This window comes from Melopsittacus undulatus, chromosome 6 (assembly GCF_012275295.1).
Source record: "Melopsittacus undulatus isolate bMelUnd1 chromosome 6, bMelUnd1.mat.Z, whole genome shotgun sequence".
Taxonomy (NCBI): Eukaryota; Metazoa; Chordata; class Aves; order Psittaciformes; family Psittaculidae; genus Melopsittacus; species Melopsittacus undulatus.
In genome coordinates this window covers 66,264,171-66,290,538 of record NC_047532.1, presented here as the reverse complement: position 1 = coordinate 66,290,538, position 26,368 = coordinate 66,264,171, and the positions used below count along the sequence as shown (strand labels likewise).

Below are 26,368 nucleotides of genomic sequence, written 5' to 3'. Positions count from 1 at the left end.
AATATTTCATTATTCAAGCTTAGCTAGAGGAAGCCCCATGCTAATCTTGCCAAGATCAAATTGCTATTAAAAACCAGCATTAGCCCATAAAGGTATCACAAGATATTTCAAAGCATCTGTCCCAGGCAGACTTCCAAATTCCACAATACAACTGGCAAATTTATACCAATTATGCTAGACAATAACAAAGCAGTTCACACATGTCTGTACTAAGAATTCAATTTAACAAAAACAAAGAGTACATCCATATATTTTTTCCCACCAGTTAGCCTCAACACGTAGCATTCACTTGTTTAAACCTGTGTTTTAGTAGTTTATTCTTCAATGTTTTGCTTTCCAAGTGATGAATCACACTATTACCACATTTCTGCTCAAGACTGAAGCTTGATGGACATCATTGGAAGAACTCTTGTAAAGTCCTACACCATAAAAAAAAATTCTATTCCTAGTAGTAAACTACCAAACATTGTGATCCCACTGTACAATGTGCTGGTCAGCAGAACTATGGCAATACCAGCAACGTGCTGTGTAAATATCAGTTCTAAATAAAGCTAAAGTTGCTATTGCTCAGCTAACCAGCAAATCTGTGTGTATTACAGTTCAAAACTATAGAAGAGGAAGCTTTTGTATTCTACTTATCTTTCAGTTCATAATGCGTAAGACAAGTTTGGAATTGCAGACATCATGCTCTTTTAAACCACTAATGAGAAAAACTACAGCTTGATTTTAAATATTTTGGCCAGACTTCACTAATGCTGATTAGAAAGATACGGATTCTGAATTGTAAAATGATTCCTCCTGTGTTTAGTAACAACCTAAATGAGGATCTGAGAGGTTTAGGAGCCATTCTCATTTACATTCTCCTGCAGGCAAAACTAGCTCTTTAGGAAATGCCTGAAAGCAAATGTAATTGAACACTGGGCTTGTTAAACAGTTGTATTTCCATAATTAAAAACCAAAACAAAATAACAGGAACATATAGAAGCCTTAATGGTACAAAGAGCAGGGGATACATGAAGAAAACCTGATGCACCAAAGAAGCAGTTTGTTAAGAAAGACCTCAGTAAAGGGAAAATGCTGCATGTACAGAACTTCGGGGATAGAAGGTTCAACCCAATACAGGGACTGAAGCCCATCTACTCTTTCAGTACTCAAATAAAATGTAGCAGTCTGTCAATGGCAATTACTTCTCCCTCATCAACACTTCTCACTTGTGAATTAGGCTGGGTAAAACAGGATTTGTCTCTTGCTAATCAATGTTTAACCACTTTAACAGAGACACTTGAATTCTATGTTTAAAGATTACTTTCAGGGGAAGTTTATCAATTATATATACTTGCTAAAACAAAAGATCAGAAGCTGTTCCCAAAAGACTTCTGATCTACAAAATGAAGCTTGGGAAATCAGTCACGAATAGCACATTTTGAAATGTGGCAAAATGAGTTTTTGACATTAAATGAAAACAAAGAACAGAAAGAAGTTATGCTCTTCTATATGAGTATCTGCAGAATTGTGACAGATGAAGGAGCCTGCTGTGTTGCTCAGGAAGTCTGCAACTTTGCTGTGATGTGGTCTTACATACTTCATAGAAAAAGTGGAATATCACCTGGGCTTGGAGGTAAAGAAAAACAGAAAGGAAAGGTCATATATGCCAGTGTACTGGTTCTGAAAAGAGCATTGAGGAGTTTTGGTTCAGTGACATCCCTGTTCAGTCTGTGTGATACATCTGTAACACTCCAGGAGCTAGAAGAAAAATATTTCATTTGGGTGGCACTTCTACAAATGCCATCTACAAACTCAATTTCCAAACCTGATGCATGAGCCAAGACTTCAAGGGCAGAAGTTAAAACGTGCTGAGGTTTTTCAAGTAATAACACAAAAATTACCAGTAAAACCATTGGTCAGGAAATACAGCTCCGTTTCTAGGTATGTCCCCCAAAATCCATGTCACTTAAAAAGCCAACTTAAAACTTTGATTGCAATCTGTATTTGTAGTATGTTCAATCAAGAAGGGGCCCTTTCTAACACAAAGGAGAACGGGAGTATCCAGCATTATCCACAAACCCTTTCCAAACTGCAGAAAGCAGGAGAGAATCTGTTGCTGGACATTTGCCAATACTTCAAATTATTTTCCCATTATTTATTAACAGACCTTTATTTATAGATTCATACTGCGTTTGAAGACTTCTGACCAGTCAATCTAGTCAGACATTTCATTTCACATGCCCATACCCTGACTGTGAAGTTTTTCTCTACCCTCACCCCAGTCCCCTCAAATAAGTACTTAGTGGCAAAATTGCCCAAATGTAGCTGAGCACCCAATCCAAAGCACAATGAGCACATACTGTGCTGTTCCTTCAGCCAAGAGACTCTGCTTCTGCTTTAGCCCAGAGGTCATGTCAAGCCTTGAGGACTACCAATGTAAACGGGTCCAGGAGCTGGCGCAAAGCCCCTTCTACCATCTCTGCCAAGGAGCACTCCTTCTGGCAGATAGGAAGGTCAGGCCCATGAAGCAGAGACTCATTTAAACCACGGCAGCAAAACCCATCTGGGAATATGAATCAGAGCTCCTTTATGAAGGAGGGGCACCAGATTTCTGAACACTTAGTTTCCATTTACTGTGCTAACACTGACTGCCAACCATCACCAGCTCACTTCTCACAGGGATTTATAATATCACATTTGGAAAGGCTAACTCCAATCACCAGGGGATTACATTTTCTTGAATTAGTATGCCAGAAATACAATGATTAACACGATTACTGCCACCAAGATACGTTAATATAAAGGAGCCAGAGTAGAAAAAAATGGAACAGAAAAGGTTTGAATTCTTCAAATCAAAGTGATGTCACTCATGATCAGACACTCCCTGATTGCCTAAGCACCCTTTTCAAATCAGATTTCCATACCTCACTTGCCCTTGGTCATCGTGCTTGAAGTAAGTGTGGTTAAAGCCCTTGCCAAAATCTTCATTCGTGAAGCCAAGCCATCAATGTCAATCAGTTACAGTAAGGGAGTTATTGAAAGGTCAATTGCATTTTTAAGAGTTCTCATTAATTAAAGTGGTTACTTCTTAACTGGGAAAGAAACTTATTTCATCACTTTTTAAGCAATAGCACGTTTGTTCACTAGAATTAAAACATCTACATTACTCAATTTATCATTTTAAACTAAAGATGTTTAGATAAAATTGAAGACTAGCCAAAAAAATTACTTGAAATACTTGCTTCAGTTGAGTAAAACAAAGCTTCTCTGCTGGGTAGCCTGGATGAAGGAAAATGACTTGCAAACAGATTTGGTTAATCCACCCTTGATTTATCCCTATGTCTGGGTACCCAAAACTGGGTATATAGTAACTAATCTCATAAAATTTCTGTTCCGGTATCAATCTAAGATCCTAATTAAATTGAAGTTAAGCACAATAAATACAGCAATGCAATCCTACAGTTACACAAGACTGGCGATACTTAGGGTATTGATTCATTCACTTCACTATCTTGACTAATTGTGGGTGGCCAAGATTCAATTTTCCTGTTTTGTGAAGACATGAGCAATTAGCATCAGAGGGAAGAGAAACTAAATTTCCACCTGACATGACTGAAATACAGTGGGGCTGTGGCCGAAAAGTCGAATAGCCTGATTTTTCCTCTAATCTAGATCAGAAAGTCTCTGCACAGACAGAATCCAGTTATGGGTATTCATATAAACAACCCAGACTACCAAAACCTGCAGATCAAAGCCCTCATCATTCCCCGCCCTGAAAATTAAAGATAGAATTGCTCCTGTCATCTATTTCAAACTCCTCTTGGCCAAGGTGGTATTATTTCTTAGTTTGCTATTCCCATCAGCAACATGTCAGACATATCAATAAGATATCATAAAAACACTCTACTCCCACCAGTGTGGTTTGTAGGCAGTAGCTGGGAACAAGTGACACTCTAAGTTACAAGTGGATACAAACATAAATAGCACCTCCCTGGAGATCTATATGTGGACCCTAAAGCATCCTAGGAATCAGGTTCCCAGACTCTGAACTTTAGCTGTGCATGGCTGCTGTCTTTATGAAAGGAACTCTTTGGTTCAGATACAGTTGTCATGGGAACAGCAACTTTGATTTTTAGATCTTCAGTATACGTGATATTTCAGCCATATGTTGTGTGCATTTAAGTTCTCTACATATTCGTCCTCTTTAAAATGAAGGGAAGTAAGAGAAACTGAATGATTCCAGCAGTAAAGTAAATGCACACAAGGTACTTCTCAAGACGAAGAATATGTTTGCAATCCAGAATAATTACGAACTTAACCTACTATGAGCATACTTGATCTGTGTTTTTTTCCTCTGTCCCAAACAGGTCCATTTGTGACAACGCAGCACTTGAAAAATTAAGTCTCTATTTTTCCAATAAAGTCATGAGATGGGCTTAATCTTGCATCTTAACACAGCAAACTGATTATTGCACAGTACTCCTGCAATAACAGTGTCTGAGAGAGGTTCCAATACCAATCACACAAGAGGTGCTGCTGGGGAGAAAACAAGCTCTCCGATACCCTGATTGGTTTCTCTGTATTCCCAAAGCAGGACCAGCACAGTACTTTACAGCACCTTAGGAAGCACAGTAATAAGTCTGCTGCTACAGTAGACATCATATACACATATGCTCCTCTACAAAAATACCCCAATATCCAGTGACAGAAAAGACTGAGGTACAGTCTTGATTCCAGAAACACAAAACCCAAAGACAGCAAAATACTGCTTAGCTTTTAAAAAAGCAATGCAACTGTTCACACGCTTGTCATTACAACCATGACTGCTTGTGTTTCCATATTTTCAGCTTTAAAAAAAATGAACAGAACTATTATAGCTGCTCTATTCTTTCATCATCCAAAAATCTGGATAAGCAACCAGAGAGACAAAGATTGCCTGATCTTCTATCACTCAGGGTGCTCAACGCAGAGTCCCAACCTCAGCCTGAGCAAAGAGCACACATACAGCTAACTCACAACTTGCTACATGAAACACAAATCCTACTCTCTCAATATGTATATCTGAACTTTAAAGGGATGCCCTTGTTTTATTTTGCACATTTTCATTAATGAGGCTCAGTTCTAATTAAAACTATATAAATAAACCAGACCCAAAGGACTCTGGTCTTTTGAACTCAAATGCTATTAGGAAGCATTCAGCATATTCCTAAATGAAAGCTTTTTCACTCTGGATTTCTTCCTCCCCACTCCTGGGGATAAGTAAGCAAATGGATCAATCAATGGTGAAGGAAAGGACAAGACAGCAGGTACTTTGCCATGGGAACTACTCTTAAAATTCAAAATAAATCACTTTCTGCTATTAAAATATAAATGCAGTGTAAAGCAGCTGCTACAATGAATGACTTGTTCTCAATGTAGAGCTACTACCAAAAGGGTTTCCAACCTCTGATGTGTGACAATATCAGCTATGGTACAGAAATACAAGCTACAATATCAGCTATGGAACAGAAATATAAGCTACCTCCAGCTCAAGCACATCACAAGCAGAAATGAGAACACTGAGGCAGGAAAGTTAACTGTTGCCCTCCTCTCAAGCAGAAGAAATTACATTTTCAATGTTTAAGGTAGTCAAACAGCAGAAGTACCACTTGTCAATTATGAAATCCAAAAAGCCTAACTACTTTCTCAAGGAAAAACTGGGGGAACTTTTTCTTAAGAAAATGCAATCAAAAAACCACCTGAGAGATAAAAGTGTGAGCTTCTTTCTCTTTCACTGTACTATTACAAGTAATAAAGAAGAAACATGTTATCTTAAGACCTGTTATTTATTCCACCAACACACTACTCAACGTTATCCATCACTTATCCTTAAAAATGTGTCCTATCATGTTTCATACTGCTGTAACACTGAAAATTATGCAGTGTTTCAAATAAATACTCAACTCACACACATTTAAACACTCTCCAAATGCTACTCAGACCTTTAAAATTAAGATCTGGTTCTCTGGTTTGCTTTCTTCTATAAAGAAATACTATTGAATCCGTAAGTGTCATGTGGTCAAAACTGAAACCAGCTCAGAAATAAATGCAGCGTGCTGGCACAAATATGCATACAAGCTCAACTATCATGATATTGGACTGGAACTAGAAACCTCACATTAAAAATATTCACAGTATTTGACAGATGGTAGATGACAGGTTTTTTCTATCAGTACAATAAATCAGTAAATACTGCAAGGATCAGCTCTTTAAAGCTGTTGGGGAAGTTTTAGCTACACTTTCATCTCCATCCTATAAAAGCTCTCTATTTTGATTTACAAACTAAGTCACTAGTATCTAGCAAATAAATGGAAACTGACTATTTGTTGGTGTTTTTAGTTTGGAGATAATACAATAAATTCTCTGCTTTCCATCTCATAGAATGCTACTGTTATCTGAGGTCTATCTACTATTTCAATTCAGTAAAAATTGAGGTATGTCAGAGCATGGCATGTGGTTAACACAACCAGCCACTTCTACCATAATCTGCAGGCTTTGGAATGCTGCCATTTAACCACACACGCTAACAGCATCCTCAGATGGGTCAGGAGGGCAGAAGAGATGAAAAACAAGAGTGCATGGCAGGGAGGAGGCTGCTGCTGAAACACTGCAGAATATTTTTGTCCACATTTTAAAGTGCTTGGTGGAAAGCTAAAGAGGGTGCAGAAGTGCCATAAAAATGACTCAAGGATCAGAAAGCTACCTTAGAATGACAGGCTTAGGGAATTCAGGGCAGTTAGTTTTTAAGAGAGATTGAGAAGTGAGATGATTACAGGATGCAAGTACTTTCATAGGGAAAAGAACTGCACAGTGGTAGATAGGGAGCGAATATAGAGAACATTATAACAAGATTCAGTAGCTGTAACATGATACCAGCAATGTTCAGATTTTAAGAAATTAAGGCCTTATTTCAAAATAATGAAAGGTTCCAAAGGTTATTCATAAATGAGCAAAGAAAATGCTCAATTTCTTAATGATAGCTTCAAAGTAAGATTAGGTCCCCTCCTGGAAGAAATTTTGCTACGTACCACTTGAAATTTAAGTGACTAGTGACAAACAAAGGAAAGTAAGTCTTCAAGTCACCTTCTGGAGAGGCAACAGCTACAAATCTACACAATACTGAAGAACTGTCAGGCAAGCCCTTGCATGAAAAGGATAAATAGGAGGCATTAAGGAACACATGGCATTTAAGGAAGGTGGCCTGGTGCATACATTACCTAGCAGGCTTGACTGTTTAAGACCAAAGCTCCAATGTCCTGTTTCTGGTAAAAGCCAATAGATGACTGGAGAAGGCATAAAAACAGGTCAAGCACGTGGTCATGTCTACCTGATGTATTTACCATTGTTCACCTACTTGCAAGTTGGTAGAATAATGTATCTTCAGATCAGTGATTTCTCCACCCCTAGTTTGTCTGAGCATTTCAATAATCATGATATGCTGTGCCATTGTGTTCTACAGTTTAACAGCTTGTTTCAGTATTTTGAAGCTATCAACCAATAGTTTACTTTTGATCATTTCCTACACTTCCATAATAAGCATTCCTTGCTCACTATTTCCATGCTACTCATGATTTTACAGGCTCCTACCTTTCATTTCCTAACATGTTTTCCCAAGTCAGATGAGCCTTGGTCTACTTAATCTTTCCTTATATGGGAGATGCTTTGTTTCTTTCATTATCGTCACCATTCGTATATCTTTTCCAACTCTGCTATAATCTTTTCCAAGATGAAGGGCAAGAAATGGCAACACAGCAGAACTGCTGTATCCAATGGAAAAAAGTATCCTCATGTGGTTCTTGACTTGTTCTTAACAGCTTTCAGAATGCTCCATCTATTTCTGACCATTGCTGAGAACTGATCTGAACTTTTCATAGAGCTAACTTCTGTAATTCTAAGAACTCCTTCCTCATTAAGGTCAGATGACTCAGAATCTGTAAACGTGGGATTGTTCTTCTCCAAATACATTTAGATATGCCAATGCTGAGTTTCACCTGCAATTACTCAGTCAGCTGGTATGGAGAGATTTTTCCCCTGAAAAGTCCACTGTTATCAAGCTGTCATCCCACAATGCACCACAACTCCTAAAACACAAAAGCACATACCCCAAGTTCAAACCATGAATTAATGCTCAGTAAAAAATACAAATAACAATTCTCATCATAATCCTCAAAAGACCAAGATTTTTTTTCAGCTGAGAACACAGAAAGGCTTTAGAAAACATTACAAACCTCTTTCAGCTACTATTCAGCTCTCTAAAGCATTAGACAGAGCAGAAATCAGATGGAAAGGAGGAGATACCTGCAGAGGTCACACCATGTGGTTGTTTCTTAAAAGCCCACACAGGCTCCGTCAGTCCAGGACTTAAACTGCACTATTCTAAAACACATTAACACAGTTTACAAGCAATAAAGCTTTTATTTATTTATTTTAAAATCAGACTTGTTCAGCATTTAAGTTTAGACATACATATGCATACACCCTTAAATAAAATGCAAGAGAATTCCCTGGGTGCTACTGCATCCATGTAACTATATTAGAAGCTTAAGAAATCTGATTGCAGGAGGACATGACAAATTAATCAATTTTACTATTGATACCAACCTTACCATGTGGCTTTATTAAAGACTGGCAAGACAATCAGGTTTTTTAGCACTGAAACCTTACCTTCAAAACCTTTTACTGTTTAATATGCAATGCAAGGAGATCATACAGTTCCAGACAGTGTCAAGGTAACACTCTCCTCCTTCAGTTAAAATGCTGTGAAACCATACAATAACCATTTCTCGTGTGATGAACATGAGAACAGCCCAACGGCAACAGGGAAGGAAAGGAATATCAAATTCACTGTCTAGCTCCTATTTCATTTCAGTAATTCTGTATGCCTAACATGCCTTTATAATTTCTGTGCAACAATACATCTGCTCAGTGTTTTATGTTCTCTTGGTAACACCACTTCCTGCAAGAGTTTGTATTACACAAGAGTACATCATCCTGAATTCATTTTGTTCCCAACCAGTAGTGACATTATTAACCAACTATTTTCCTGTGCACTGGAGAAGAACAAACACTTTGGATATTTAAAGTTTTCAAAACTTCAGACTGTATGTTTAATAATGGGCTTGTTTGCTTGTTTCAATTGAGGCCCATTTTCCTGGCATAAATTTCACTACAATAGGACTCAAAAACATGGTTCATGCAGACATGTCTACAGTTAAAATTATCTTTTGATTTAATGTTAAATTTATATTGCATGGTTTCCAAAATAGAAAAATCTGTTCAGAGACTGTAGATTGAATAGGCTCAGTTTCAGTTACTTCAACCTGCTGGGTTTACTCCCCAAATCCAAGCTTGCACATTGACATCATTCAGTTGTCTATCCTCACCCTGCAGATTGTTATGTCTAAAAATACAGTAATGCTGTTATTGCTTATACACTGCCATAAGCTTAAGATATTATTTGTTACTCTCAAATTTACATAATTCCTCTTTCTTTCAACTGAGAGATTACTAACATATTCCCATGTTCTGAAGCAACAGGCTTATGACAGTGGAGGTAAGAGACCATGTGAGGCTGGAAAGCACCAAAATTCTACTGCTCTTCTGACCTTCTGTACTTCCTTTGTTTCTAGAACCAGACCTCAGAAAACAACACCACAAGCCTTCATGTATGTTTGCTTATGAATTTTCACCTATTTTTTTTCCAGACAGAAGAAAAACCTCTCATTAATGGTAAGTCCCATACTTCTTTAAACTTAGCACATTATTAAAGCAACAGCAAGGCCTTGCATCAACAGCTAACATAGCTATCAAGGGGAATGATTACTATGCAACAGCCTTTAAATTCATCATCTGGCAAAGGGGGTCAGAGAGAAGGAGTCCTTTGTCCTTTGTTCCTAGGAAGAATGTAAGTTTTCTTGTATTTATCACTGAGAAATCTAAATTTGCACATCAGCCAGTCTGCAGTAAAAGGAGCACCAGGGCCAACAAGAACAAACAGAAATTGGTATTCATGCAGGGGTTACTCAACACCTCTTTTCTCCCATGACTTTACTCTGGAGCAAGCTGGTGGTATGCTTCCATGAAGCATGACTAAGAAATCACATCTGCAGAGCTCTGCTATCCATTCATACAGATGTCAGTGAACTTTTCCATTTGCAGTTCCTCATAAGGGAGTTTTAGAGAAGTCCCTCTCTGACTGTTCCACAAATTCAAGTAACAGAAATACTGCAGCAAGTGTTCCACTGAAACAGTAGGGCCATATATTGTCATTAGACAAGGAGAACTGCTAAAATATGACCAAGTTCAGTTCTGTGGCTTCAGATCAATATAGCAAGTCTTCAAGGAAGGAATAAGACTCCTTGAAAGACTACATTTTTTCTTTGCAGACAAGAGGAAAAATATAAGGTGAAAAAAAGAAATCAATACCTAAGAGGTTGTTTTCCAGAATGTTATGAAACATTATAATCTTACAAGCAATTTTACATGTCTTTTTTTTTACCAGCATCATTTACAGTATGCTGCTCTCCTTAGCTGATTTTATTTAACTTACTGCTGAGTAAGTGGTATTCAAGCTGCTCACAGGAAGAAACCATGGAAGTGTCAAAGCACGTTAAATTCTTGAAATAGCCAGTGAGTTCCTAAGGCTGACAGACTCCTGCTTGTATTATGCTTATGATTCTGTTCCTGAAATATTTGTTCATATACATGTATATATATAAAACATAGGAAAGTCTTCAAGAGCAGGATTTTATCATGAGGTACTGCACAGAAATTATACTACCCCTGAAACCATCATCAATCTTCTAAACATACACTCTTCTCCTCTAAAATGTTAGTTTAATGAGCTTAATTCCAATTAATCTAAAAAGTCACTATCCTTATAAGACTTTTATTTCAATGCCTACTGAACATAGTTCATGAACAGACTGATGCTTAAATCTCATCATAAATGCAGCACTTCAGAAACACACAACTAAAGTGTGGGGCAGAAGAAATATGCTTAGAGAAGCCAAGTTTGTATCTTCAAAAGAGACCAATGTAGCTTGAGTAAATGTACTGTCTCATTCAAACCTAATTCATGCAGCTTTAAAGAGGATAAGAGAGACTAGCAGTTCCTATTGGTATCCTTGTGTCACCTGACAAGAGATTTTCTACCCATAGCAGTATTTCTTTGATTTGTATGGAGAAATACCCAGTTTAAACATAAATATAAAAACAAACGGTGGCTTTTTGTATATATACAAGTTTGTAATGTTACATACCTGCAATATGCCCTCGAAGGACATGGATCAAACAGGCAGGCTGTATAATTCCTGTACTAGGTGCTCCCTATGGATATTTCTAAAATTACTTTCCATTTGACACATGAAGACTGTCATTTATTTCCCCCCCTCATATAAACCTATCAGCTATATCTTTGGGACTCCACAGATAGAGGGAGCAGAGGCAGAAATGTTATGAATGTTTCCACGCTTGATGGCCTATAATGGCCCACATCATTAGTATTAACCTTAACTAACCTAACAGTACTAACACTGTGTCTTGTATTGATATGAATCATCACAAGACTCTACAGCCCAAACCTTCCCACTGTTTCAAGTACAGACTCTTTAAAAGATGTGGAAAAATTACTTTGCCCGGCAGACTCTGTTTTATTTGATTGTTACTCCATGTTACAAGGCTGCACTTTATAGTCTGTAAAAGTTGTTCTGTTCAGTCAGTGGTTCACAAACTAACCCATAAAATGGCAAACTCTCCATAAGAAATAGTCTTCATTCTAACATCATAGCCAAGGCTCACAGAGCATAAAAGGGAGAATTTCCACAAACCTTGCAAACAAGGAAAGCCACATGCTTTCTGTTGACCCAGTGGTTCTTAGAGCACTCAAGGCAGAAGATCTGAAATTTTCATTAGAGAATACCACTCCAGAACTTGACATTAATAAATGTTCTTCTTGGATGTTCACTTTCAAAAATGACAAAACACTCCCACCACCACCCACACACACCCTTGAAAACACCACCAATCCCAATAGTCACTTCTACACCAAAACAAAGATTAGCTCTTTAACAACCAGTCATGAAAGACAATGTCACTGCATAGTTTTATTCCAACTATTCTAAAACAAAAAAAATCCCAGTCACAAGACCGCCACCAGAACTCTGAATGCGTGTGTGCATCCACCACAACAAATTCTCATGTACAAGTTGCACTGAAATTTTCTGGTCAAAGCAATCCCCGTATTAAAGAAAATAAATCTAAAGTACTCTAAATTCACCTGAAATAAGCCTGCAGTTAAACACACAAACAACCTCGAAATCAAATCTAGAATGCTAAGCATCTACTTAAGGCTTTAACTACTAGCCTACACATTATAGTGTCTGATTCGAGTTTGGAAACACAACTACTTGGTGATGCCTACTGGAAGTTACAATCACAGAGTGATTAATAAGTACTAAAGTGCAGTTCAGGAAGTTTGATTTAGATCACACTCTTTGTTAAAATAGAGGAACCGAAGCCTAAGTAATTTTTACATTTATAAGATCATCAGTACTGCTGTCAAGGCAGCAGAGTACAATGAAACAACAGCACTAACATGTGTAATTATTGCAGTAAGCTCAGACATAGTTTGGAAAAGCGCCAACTGTTCCTTGTTTTCTAAAGAACTTGTTGGAGAAAAACAGCCACCATTATCCAAAAATACTTTTGGCAACTAATCCCTATGTTGTTTGACATAAGCTAACAGCTCTTGAATGAGACGTCTCCTAAAATCTCTGCAGTTGGAAATAACAAAAGTGCCATAATTTCCATGGAATGTTGGGATATTTTTAGCTAACTTTGACCTTGCACTTAGATCAAACAGGAAGCAGTGATAAATTGAAGGAAATAATTATCCTCCAATCATCAAGTTCTTTCTGTCTACAAACTGCTTTCAAGGATTCTTGCTCTGAAACCAAACCAAATACTCCAGACCTGTAAGAGGGTCTTTCTGGGACAAAACCAAGACACATATACAACCCACTGGCATACACATTACATCCCCATACTCTGTCTTGTACAGCATGCAGTGGCTTAAATTCTTGTCACCACAAAATGTATATTAAACACCAGAGGAAAATAATGAAGGGTGCCACTAAATTACACAAGACAGTAAGTTTAGTCAGGTTCAAAATCACTGTATTTCCAATCCTTAAATATCACAGGGTTTTTAGCTCCTCAAATTTTTTGTAACAAAGGTTCTGAACAACTGAAAAAGAACAATCCCTTTGTACCATTTTATGACTGTGCTTGGTTAAGGCTTATCAGTTGGTGAAGCTTTAAACTACCTGCTAGTTCTGCCTGATATATATCTTGTGAGGTCTAGACATTTTTCTATAGAGAAGTCAAATATTGCCAATTTATGTCACTATTTAATTGTGGAACCCGATACAGCAAAGGTTGAAGGATTAATAGAATTTGCAGAAAGTTCATAGATATGCAATCCCATCAAGGGTAGAAAACTCATCCAAATCAATTCCTGGATATCTGAGAGGATTTTTAGACAGGTTTCTCCTGCATACTAGTTCTCTCTAGAGTGCCATCTCATGTTTACATTTACATGCACATACCTTATATTAAGTAAAAGAGATACAGAAACAGTCATCGCATTTCACATTCCTGCTGCTATATGAACACTTGACAGATTTTGTTGCTTGTATCATGTTGTCAGACATTTAGCATTTTTTTCCAGACCTAAAAAGCCCATTACGTAAGCACTATCTTTATTTACATATTGGTTTAAGATGACATAAGAATGAGAGGAAGCAAATCCAAAAAAGTACCCTGTTTTACAACATGAATTCTTGAAAACTGGTGTTTCAATCTCAGTTTAACATTTAAAACCTTTTCTGCTTGTCTCCAACAAAACAAATATTTCGTATGGAAATTTTATAGCACCAGTTTAAGAAATTTAAGTTTATTACACCCCGTTGCTTATCACAAAACAATATGTGCTTTTAACTGCATCCTTGACACAAGTTTTCACCATTCAAAGAGTGCACACATTTAAAACTCACAAATCATCACCATTAATGCCCTGGAAAATATAAAAATCATCATGCGGTTTCTATGGGCTTTTTTCTATGGCTTAGAACAATTAAAAAATAAAGAAAATACTTCTTTCAGTATCTTCATTCCTCCTTCACATGTTTTGATTTTTCTTTAAACTTGATATGTGAATAATTTAGCATCTGTTTCTCTTTCCTAATTCTCGTATTAAGACTGTCTTGTCATCTGCACTATAAGTAGGCACAATCACACATAAGTAGGAACATAAAAATCATCAGAAACAATGCTTTGGGTTGCTCAGTGACCACAAATGTTTAGAAAACTGCTCCCACAAACATGTTAGCAAGACCATGTTTTACAGAGTATGGTTTGGAAAGCACAGACAGGAAAACCAAGAGGATATATTTAAATGTTTTGCTATTTGATTTACCCTTTCTTTCTGCTAAACCATCACCTCAGCTTTAAGTTGGTCTTTCATATCAGAAAGGAGAAGATGGCATAACTGCATTACAGAGGGCAAATAATAAAGCAATAGGAACAGAAACAAGTACATTTTCAGACTTTTAAACAAGAGTGAAGCAAGCCTTGAAAATAAGAGTATTCCCCAACACTCTCTGCCTTTGTGTTGGGATCAAAGACTGGACAGCTCACATATGAAAGTCGCACAGATCCTCACATACACATCCTTTCTACTCCTCATTTACCCTCTTAAAAAGTTCATCTTTAATGGTCTCCTCTAAACTTGACCACACGTTTACAAGACAAATTTGCCTTTAGGTCAAATGCATTTAACATGCCTCATGAATAACTAAGAAGCCTGACAAACATCCTCGACCAATTTTTTCTGGGTTAGTTGAAGGGGTGGCTGTCCTTTCCTGTCCAGAAACAAACATATGCCACCTCTGCAGCTCAAAGCCCAAAGCATTAAACTAAACTGAAATTAAGAGTGCTTTAACTTCATGCTCCATGCTCTGATCTCTGCTGGTAGAGAAGCATTTTATGCTCCCACTGCTGACTTTGACAGCTCATCCATCAGGTCTTGTGTCTTCTCAAGCCCTCTTATGCGCCTCCATGACTGACAGCAATTTTACTTCATTAACCTCTCCAAAATCTCTCCTCAAATTTCAAAACTTTGGAATAAGTGTTACTCCAACTGAATTCCATGGAAAAGTTTTTACATAACCCTAACTGCTTTGGCCATTGAATACTTTCAAAGATAAAATTCAAGTCTGTACCAGACACAACAGGTTATGAACACTGCTGTGTTTAAATGTAGGCTTACACAGGTATTTCAGGCCATTCAGCCTTTGCTTTTGGCTCATAAACCATGCCTGTGAGGCACTTCAAGGACTAGAATAAATACTACTAGCCTATTAGAAAGTAAGGCATTCTGGTACTCCTCATAGCAGAAAATGCCTAGACACTACATAGACATTGAGCAGACTATAAACCTTAACCTACAAGGATAAATCAAGGAGTATGGTACAATTTTTCTTGTGGGTTCTTTCGTTGGTTGGTTTTGGTTTTTTTTTTTACAGCTTGATCAAGCACGAACATGACGTACACTCCAGCTGAAGATGACTTTAAACCTTAAACAGGTCATGCTAAAACATGTAAGCTACTACAAATTTTGTCTTCACTCAAAACAACAGCAGCTGCACAAGCAGCGTGTTAGGATTAACAACTTAGAGAGCAAAGGGAAGGAAGTCTAGAAGTACTTAAAAAACATAAAATTCCTTTTAATAATAGCACGAAGACAGTACAGATATAGAACATTCAGATTCTTATTGAATTATCATACTCTTAAAGGTCATTTTGTAGACAAAAACATTCTCCAAAAAGCAAATATACATTTACTCTTGAAATGCTACCAGAGCAGCATGGAGTCCAGAAACACACTCAGTCCAATCCCACTTTACATACTTTGAAATCATCAAATTGGACAGCAAGATCTAATTGCTTCATCATGAGACAGCAAGCTATTTATTAGGTACTTATCTTCAAAAGTATACCTTATTGGCTGCATCACCAAAGTTAATACAAAGTAGTTAATTTGCCTAAAGACCTATTAAAATACACTAAATTATTCTCAGATAAGCAGGAGGGCTTTGCAAACTTCTTTTGCTTGGCTTATTTTTATTTTTTCAATAAATAAATAGGGGCAAATTATAAGGCATCAAAAAGACATTCAATATTCCTAAAGGCAGTAACTTGCTTACGGGAAAGCATTTAAGTGCTATGGTCATCTCAGCACAGAGGATAATGTATCAATAATAGTATACAAGTATAGGTATTTTACCAGAAAAATATCTTTTCTCACTTGCAAGTGCACACACTGCTGAAGGCTTAATGATAAATGAGACAATGAAAAATCTTGGCTCCAAAGCTGTCAGCGGGAGTGCAGCTGAAATAAGACTCTACCAATAAAACACTTCATTCTGCACCAGGATACAAAAAAAAATGACGTTATGGCTTTGTTTCAAAAACCATGGATGCTCCTACAGGGTATGTTGTGTACCATGTACAAAGCCACATCTTCAGAAAGTGGTCATAAACATGTGACCGAGTTTTTGTCAAGAGACAAGGTGGACTGCTTTTGTCCTTCAGCATGGGAATAAAACCTTGTAAGATCCTAGGGTTCCCACAGACGATGGAATTATTTTTTGCAAAAATCACTCCCCGTTTTCTGAAGGAATCAAAAAGTTCAAATTAGATCCTCCAAGAAGTTATTTTCTCCTCAATATACATCTGTCATTCAAATGCTAAGGAAGTCAAAATCTTAAGACTGCTTTGTTTTGTTCTGGAGACACTTTTTGGTCTCTTTTATGTGTCAGAATAAGATTCTATCACTTTCACATCCTATTTTTTTATTTCATTCCCTTTTACTCTAAATATGTAAATCCTTCTCAGAATTACAGAAAACCTTTGCTCAGAATGAATGATCAAAATCAACTCCAAGATAACACAATCAAGTGCTGATTAATGCTTTCTGTATTAAAACCCATTGCAAATGCCATGTTTTGCAAAAAGAGACTTCTACTACTGCAATACTGTCGTCAAAACCCCTCAATGTAAAGATTCAATGTAAAGAAATGCAAGTATTCCAAATACAGATATGCAATTTATGCAACTGCTCTGAATATGCTCAACAATATATCCAGAACAGAAGGTACTGGAAATACTGAAAATGTAAAGATATACAGGGGAAAGATTCAGGAGAGAAGAAAATGAAGGTCGATTTCCCTCTCCACTTTGCAGTAAGTGAGAGGAACAAGCATAATTTCTCTTCAGTTGCTCTCATATCTCTAAGTTCCTTCCTGCTAACAACAGCCTTTTTGCACCTTTTTCCAAGTGAAGGGAAATGAAATGCCATTGCCTTTCGATCTGTTGTCCAAGAAAGATCAGTCCTATACTACAACATTGGAACACACAGCAAATTAGCGTAATAAATACATATATAAGATTTATATTTATTACAATATACATTATAAATTTATATACTGCTCACTCTCCCTGTCTATGTATTTTTAGATATATATATATATATTAAAAAAACCCTGTAAGAATAAAATAAGATCTTTGGAGAGAAGAAGTAAATGAGGAAGATATGCATTTTAATTTAGGGAACCTAGATCCCATCCCCACACTCTTTACAGTTTTACAGCAATTACGCACAAGGTTTGCATAAACACTTCAAAATCATCAAAAGCTGTTTTATCAAAACAGCACTTATGTTTTACATATGTTTCAACATAAATTAGTATTCAGAATTAAACAGCAAGTTGATTAAAAAAGTATAAGGATGTCAGCTGTCATTTTAAACTAACTGGATAGAGGAATAGAGTGGACGTAAAGGAAGGCAGAAAAAGACTGGGCCAAATGTGATAGATAGCTTCTTTCCAAATACTTCTTGTAATTTAATTATCTTATTAAGTCTTTGACTGCCTTAGACTCTCCTTGCTGCTCATGATGAATTTTATCACTAACAGAAAGTTTGAATTATAATTATTATAGCAGTAATGCTATTGGAAACATGACATCGTGAAGATACTGCAAAGTAAGGACAATAATAATACACTGAATACTAGAGACAATAAAAAGACATGTAGATGTAGTTGGACTTCCTACAGACACACATGCAAACAATATGTTTATGGTAAAAATGGGCTCTTTAATTTATAGCCGTAAAACCTAAACTACAGTAATGAATTAATTACTTGGGAACATACAGACACTCAAAATGAATCCAGACCCTGACGCTCAAGGGCACATCCTGCAGTAACACCGATGTCCAGAAAGTCAGCATATTCCTGACACAAATCCTCACATACATGTGCAACATGAATTCATCCACAAGTACTGAGAATTTACAGCTTTAGTGAAGGGCCTGGGCATAGCAACTCTAACTAGCACTAGCAGTAATTTTAATACAGGCAATTACTGATAGGAATGCCAAATGGAGGGACTTTAGTTCTCCAAACTTAAAAGATGAAGTAGAGAGCAGCTGGGGGATGAATAAAGAACCACTGTCCCAATTCCAGTAAGTAAACAGGTTGGCTTTTCTCTTCTAAGCAAATGAAGACTCATCTGAATACTGCCTTTCTACAGATGCTACTGAGCTTTGAACACAACAGCTTCATGGGGACACAAGTTTTTAGGGGAGTGAGCAAATCCAACAAACTGATGGGCTTGAGCATCACACAAAGCTAAGGTTTGACTAAGATACTGCCTGCCCCCTGTCTATATAGCAAGTAGGACAGATTTCAGTTAAGAGTCTGTACATACTTATGAAAGACTGCAACCAGCTGGCCAAATTTCAGATACCTCTCTCAACACTGGACTTCTTTCACTTAGTCTTTCATAGGACCATAGAATCGTTTGAGTTGGAAAGGGCCCTAAGATCATCTAGTTCCAACCCCCCCCCCCCGCCATCTTTTATTACTGGTTGAAAAAATAATGCAAATACACATAATAGTTCAGCAATTTTTCTGCAGCATGGCACTTTCACTATGCTTTCTAGGCTACTATTTCAGAAATATAAACAGATAAATAGCACCACATTTCAAGCAAAGCACTACAACTATCCTAATACTGTTTTGACAATGTTTAAATACACTTGAGACAAGTGACAAAAACTACAGATTGCACACAGTTACACAAAAAGGCTGTCTTTTGACCCAATTAAGTGATAATATGTGGAGGACTCCACAAGCAGAAGCCATCTATTTCCTAAAGAGGAGCAAGAATTTGAGGGAAGGCATTTGTCATTAGAAGACAAGACAAGTCTGGCCAGAATAAGCCTAACAGTGACTCATGGTTGCCAGTCAGTGATTATGGAAATTACTTCTTCATGAACCATTCAAATGTCCCTAACTTTAACAGCCAGGGGCAATACAAAGCTGTGCAAAAAAAAAAAAACCCAGAATCCAGCTGGAAACATGTCAGTTTTCTGAAATAAGGAAGGAAAAAAATCCTATGATCTATTTCACTTCAAAGGTACATGATAAACTGGAAAGCAATGGTTTAACCTGTTATGCTAACTCCAAAGTTTAAGTAGCTTAGCAAGGGCTGTTTGGGGTTTGGTTGTGTTATTTTTTAAATATATATACATTTTACATGCATTTATGCACATACTTGTACATGTATAAAATGCACAACCAATCAATTTTAATTTAGTGGAGTATTTGGGGTCTCCAGTTTTGTTAGGTTTTACTTTCACCATGCCTAGAAGTAGAAAAGAGACAAGAAAAACAAAGGGAGCATTGGCATGGCATTATGCCATCATGTCACTGGTTTAGTTGCTTTATCACAGTAAATAAAGGCATTAAAAGTAGCTTTTTCTGATTCCCAGAAGTGATGTCACTTTTCCTTTTATAGTGCCAAACACATTACTGAAATCTGCCAGGTATTTCATTATTGAAATAACCTAATCTCCATTCCTATATAGAAAAACAGTGACGTGGAAGAACAGGACCTAGAACACCTTTAAACACTTTCTCCTGAGGTTCTCAGCCTTGAATTAATTTCCTGCCTCACAATCACCATTACCAAATCTGAAATGTTGCATTAATTCACAAAGAAGAAGAACACGGCACTTGCATTTCTTTGGCAGTCCAACAAGCCTTTTCTGTCCTAAAGAGCTGATTGTAACTGTGGCTTTTTTCCAGCATTTCCCTGAAAGATGGCACCTTAAGCCATTGTTACAGCCTCTGCGTTAAAAGCAAATGCATACAGATATGTACTGGTCCAAACCTGACCTTTTGCTATGGAGAATCTAGACAGATGCAGTGCCTTACCTGGCAATTACCTCATCCACTACTGCCCATGGCTGCAGGCACTGGAGACCTACACTTTATCTGATTTCTCAACTCATTTTCATCTCTCAGAACTGCCCTCGAAACATCTCTAACAAAAACCAGACCCTTGCCAGGTAACTGTTCAGAACAGCATCTGTGATTAGAAACAAGGGGCTCTCATCACATCACTAATTTTCAACCCTATTTCACTAAAAGCATGAGACCTGCAAACTAGGTACAACAACACTAATATTACTTCTATGTAGCCTTCCAGAAGATAAAAGAAATTCTAACAAGCTGTGCCTTTTAATTCGACTGTTAGAAACTGATGTTGGAGTGCCAGCGGAAAGGAGTGAGATCAAGCCTCAGAGCCCATTAGCAAGTCTGAACTGCTTGGTATATGCTTGGGAACATACACAGCTCTGTACTAGTCAAAGTTCGAACATTAGCAGTTTCATGTAAAACGCAACAGCAGCAGCTGCAACACTTATTCCAAAAAAAGTTATAAATAAATACAAAAATCAACATAATACATAAGATAAAATTCATACACTTCCTCTATATCACAGTTTTCAATGGGAAATACAAGTGTAGTATGGAAGTCATTTCAAATATATTCTGAAAGTGTCTGGCATGACTGGGGCATGGTGAAAGGGAACGGGGAACTAAATGAAAAAGTGTGATAGAACCAGCATAGCAAAGTGGAAGAACATTTAACTGGCTGGAGACATACTGAGGAAGCAACATTAAAGCTCATTTCAGGAAAGCCAGTACACAAGAAAACAGGTTCTGAAAGAATGCCTCGGGCTACACAGCAGAAAATAATAACTACTGGGCAACAGAGCTAATTTTAAAAGAAATGCTAGTAAATTATTTGCATAGCTGTGTGCAGACAGAACTGCCAATGCTTACAAACTAATCTTTATACATGAAGTTCCAATATAAATAATATACTAAGGAACCATGCATGTCATATTACAGGGACAATTTAAGAAGTTTTCTGAGGGGTTTGCCAAATACATGCAACTGGCAGGAGATTTTTATTCCTTTTCTAAATGGAAGAAACATAAGATGTCTATTATTTCAACATTTCAAAACAGTACAAACTCTTGTATTTCTAGAAAGCAGAAGATTTTTAATCACTGGAAAATTGATTCATTTAACTTTAAAGGAACAGTGGTTTGTTAGGTACCTGCACAGTGCTTAGGAAAATACTACCCCAGCAAGGGCCAAACGTGCTAGAAAACTACCTAAAAAAAAATGCAGGATTCAAGGTGCTAAATTAATAGATATGAGCTAAAAGTTCGTTTATCACTTAGCAGAAGAAATGATCCTACATTACACCTAACCAGTGTTTCTGAAGCAATCATATGAAACAGTAATAAAGTTGCTCAATCCTTCCTCCCCCTGTTACATATATTACATTATTCAGACATGGATTATTTTCAAAATCCAATATCTAGGTATCACTAAAAAGCTAGAAAGTAGCAGTATTGCTTCACTTCCACCCCACCAAAGAACAATCCTTCCCCATCTACTAACCTCACCTTCTCTGATCAGTCCTGCAGACTCTTCCTTGAATGAGGCAGTCTTCCCCCATCTCCCTGCTTAAATTTGAAGTCTCTCTAGCACTTGCTATTGTAGAATCAAATCAATTTCACATCAAAGCTAGAACACATGCAAACTTCCCTCTTCTCTTCCTTCTCCCCACCAACAAAATTTTGGAGAGGGAAGAGAAGAGAGGGATGGATTACTTCCAGCTGGATCAGTGTTCTCAGCCAGCTCACCACTAATGGCAATGCAGGAGATGGCATGGTACAAATTTAATGCTAGACCCATTTAAACCAGAAGCAGAGCTGCATCTACTAGGCTTCCAAAAACCAAAGGGGACGGTCAGACATTACATTCCAGGAATATAATGTGTTCCAGGAACGACAGTGCAAACCTCAACATTTGCGTTTCACATGCAATATTCTCTATTAGGGTTGTGCATTCCTAGAGGTAATAAGCAAGTACAGTAAGCTTAAATAAAAACGTTAAAAGTTTTCACTGGCAGCTAGGGACATCTTAGCCTAGAGATGATGCCAACTTAGCTGCCCTTACATGCAACCTTGAAAATAATATGAAAGATTAATAGCTGTATGTAAAAATATCCCAAAAAAGTACTTGGAACTGGATTCCAATTAAGCTCCGCTTGTGATCTCACCACTCAAACTATCTGTAAAGAGCTCAAGAAGTCCAAAAGTGGAAAAGAAGTTACAATGAATATTTATTATTATTTTTTAATTAGGAAGTTATCTTTCATATGATGGAGAAACTCAAAGGTTTACAAATACCTGTTACAAATTACACTAGGATCATAATAAGCTCATCACCAAGGAAAAAAGCAGCATCACTATTTGTGATGGTCATTTGCTTCTGTCTCCTGTACCTCTCTACTTAAAAAAAGATAAAAGGTTTGCCAGGATTATTGAGTTTTATTAATAAAGTCTTTGAGGAACAAAGAGGTTCCCATTCATTCTTTCACTCAGAAACATGATCCGATTTCATGTTACAGGCAACATATTTCAGGATGCTGAAACTAAAATTAACCCCACCCAACAGTATCAGAAGTTGTTCATATGTTCAATAAGAGATTGCATAAACCCCTTTCTATCAGAAAGTATGGCTGAATATTAGAGAACTGCTGATAAGACTGCAGAATTATTTACTATCAAATCTGAAGACATTCAGCATTCCTAGTCAGTGCCTAATTCTTACAATTACTTTCCAATATGACAGTTTATCATGGGATATATATCAGTGCAAACACATAATATAACTCAAAACCCAGTACCCAAACAATATGCAATGTGACTACTAACATAAAGCATCTACTGAAACACAACTGAATGACCAAAAGAAAAACAGTGTTGTTATCAAATCACAGTATCACTGCCTCTTCACACACAGTCACCCCGTTCTTCTGGGGGGCAAGGAGAAAGATTGGAATACAACTGCATTAGGCCAACTAATTACTTTGATTCAGAGAATAACATTCTCCATGTTACACCTCGGCAGAAATGTCACCAGCCATTGATGGTAAAAAAACTTCCTGTGATGAACCCTTAACATTTTCTAGTCATAAAATATAGACCAAACACATAAAAATAGAGACATTCAGACAGCTAGAAGCTTTTTAACAATGCATACTTTAACACTAAAAAAACAGAACCCGAGTTCAAATCTGTTGCAGAAAGCCCTTTTTCCCCTCCTTACATGAATTTTAGAGAATCGCTGGTAAGTTGCCCACTAAGCAAATCTTTTAATAAACTTTACAGTAGTTTTCCCTTGTCCTTAACAAATAAAATCAGCAGAACACAGTAATTAGATTCTTGTCCCAAAGCAGTATGAGCTGTGTATTTTAATCCTCTAAATATGTGACTTAATCATGCCCATTGCATATATATTAAGGAGGAAGAGGAAGTTTTACCAGCAAAATCCTTTATTCTCACAGGCATTACGTTAATCTTTTCATGCCAGGAGGCAGATTTCCCTAAGGTAACGCTGTCAGCAACAGAGGCACTGAAGCCACAGGTACCAACCAGTTTAAAACAGATGGATACAAAATTCCACTGAACCCTGAGTACTATGTTAACATCTGCTTGAATTATCTTCCAATTTCATTCATTTTCTTCTTTAATTTTTTTGTTTATAGTAGAGACCCCAAAACTATGCCTTGATTATAAGCAATACAAACTTTCAGTTGAAGAATACAGAGTGAGAGCATCCCATAACTCACGCAGTCAGCGCCTGCCATTTGAAGGGTCCTAATCTCTAATATCCAGTTCAGAGACAGCAAACTGTAAAAGAAATGCTGAGAAGTAAAATCATACAGCTGAACATTAAATTATGCTGACATGGCCCTGTTAGAAGCCCACTGTTAAAACCTCCCATGTCACTCAGACCACTTCCAGTTTTAACATCAGTACGAACACAACATGTGCACTCTCCTTCCTACAAACTTGAAGTGTTCGTAGTCTAAATATCTAAGTAAAGTCAAATAATACTAAAAAAAAACGTTTGTAAACCAGTCTCTGCACTTGCATACACCAGAAATCTCAGTGCTCTCCTTTTACAACTCCCAAGCACCACAGGTTAGGTTCAGAATGGTATTTTTTCACATCCCTGACACGCTTTATTAAGTAAAACCAAATCCATACAAGTTCTGTGGCCTTATGCATACCAGACAAAGTAGTAAGGTGTTACTTAACAAGCAGATGTTACTCTAAAAAGGCCTTCTTACGGCAGGAAAAGCCACAGAAATCTAACACAAGAGTTTTCAAGTCCGCCGTTATTCTGTTTAACTACAGCTCAGTGACAGTCTACGAGATCACTAACTACACTCACAGTACATAGCATCTCACATTCAAACAGAGTAAAACAAATTACCCATTAGCCATTAAGAACTGCTTTTAACTTCTTTTTCCGCTTTACCCTGTGCTTTCTTTTCGAATGCCGAATATTAGAGAAACGTTTGGAGCAGAAATTAAACGTGAAGAAGATGCTAATTCGCTGCAGCAGAGCTAGACTCACTATGGGCACCACTACTGCTGCTCTTCCCTCTTCCCAGGCGCCTGTCAGAGGGCACTCGCAGGCCAGCTGCTGCTCCTGATCGCTCTGAGCACCCCAGCTTTTTCAGGAAAACCCGTTTAGATACACTACAGAAATATTTACCTTCCCTGCACCGAACTCTCCCAGGTCCCATGATCTCGCAAAACACACACACAAACGAACTCAAAGGCCAAGCCTGCCGCGGGCAGCCCCTTCTGCAGATTCCCCAGAGCGTATCGATTAGCTCCTTTATCATTCCGGGCGTGCAGGCAGCACAAGGAGCCACACGGGAGAAGCGGCCAGGACCGGTGGCCGGCGGCACATCGCGGGGGGTGAGGGCCATGAGAGGATGAAGAGGGGTATGAGGAGGATGAGCCGCCCTCCGCGCTCCCCCGCGCCTTGCCCCGGCCCCCGGCCCGCCCCAGGCCGACGCTCGCTCACCCACCCAGCTTGCCGCGGGACTCCTCCAGCTTCTGGATCTGGTTCTCCAGGAAGAGCACGGCCACCCCGAACACGAGCACCGCCAGAAGCTGCAACTTGGGCGGCAGCATAATCCTGAGCAGCCCCATGAGCAGCAGCAGCAGCCGCCGCCGCCGCCGCCGCAGCGCCGCCCGACCGGGATCACGACATAACGCGGGGCCCGGCCGCGGAGGCCGGCGGGAGCCGCTAGCACAAGAACGGCGCGAGCGAGGGGAGGCGAAAGGAGCGCTGCTGAGGGGAGGAACGGGGCCAGCCACCGCCTATCACATCGCCCCGCAGGCAGGCGGACAGACAGACGACTGAAGGACCGACGGACGGACGGACTGACTGCCCGGTCCCCGAGCCCGTGGCCAGCCGCCACCAGCGACCCTCCCCCGCCTGCCTGCGCTGCTCAGCAACCGAACGCCCCACCACACGCTCGCTGCCGCCGCTTCCCGCCGCCGGGACCCGCCCCCGCGCCCTCCGCCATTGGGGGGTGCTATCACCACCCCGCCCTCTCCAGATACGGGATTGGCAGAGCTCAGGCGACGCCCGCCCACAACGCGCTGACTCCTCAGCGGTCCCCACTAAGCCCTGAGCTGCCGGGTTGAGGCGATGTCCCGCCTACATGCGACCCTTCGTGATTGGGAGGCACTTCTTGAAGTCCCGACCATTAGCCCACGGTCATTGGGTAGAGGCACCGCGGCACTCGCAAAGGCATAATACTATTGGTCATGCCTCCTATCAGTCTCTGGGGTTTGGGGCTTAGGTACCAGTTGGCAGCACCTCTCCGGAATGAGAAAGGGCCTGTTTTAGGGGTGTTTCTGCAATGTCTGACTAAGGCTGGGGCACGGCATCGCCTCTAGGCTCGCTGTGAAGGGCTCCTCTGACCACACTAAATCAGTTCTGCTCTAGGCTTTCTACTGGTATTCTGGTTTAGCTGCCTCTGA

The 26,368-nt window shown here is 38.7% G+C and overlaps 1 protein-coding gene across 2 annotated transcripts in view; it reads right to left on the bottom strand.

The window, feature by feature from the left end:
* Positions 1-25,638, bottom strand: part of HS2ST1 (heparan sulfate 2-O-sulfotransferase 1) — an 84,807-nt gene extending 59,169 nt beyond the window's left edge. For both annotated transcript variants that reach the window (XR_004080219.2, XM_005146531.4), the window contains exon 1: positions 25,405-25,638. Coding sequence is in view for 1 of the 2 variants with exons in the window: in XM_005146531.4 (XP_005146588.1) it covers positions 25,405-25,528 (124 nt within the window). In the remaining variant the exon portion in view is untranslated. The remainder of the gene's footprint in view (positions 1-25,404) is intronic.
* Between the last annotated feature and the right edge of the window lie 730 nt (positions 25,639-26,368).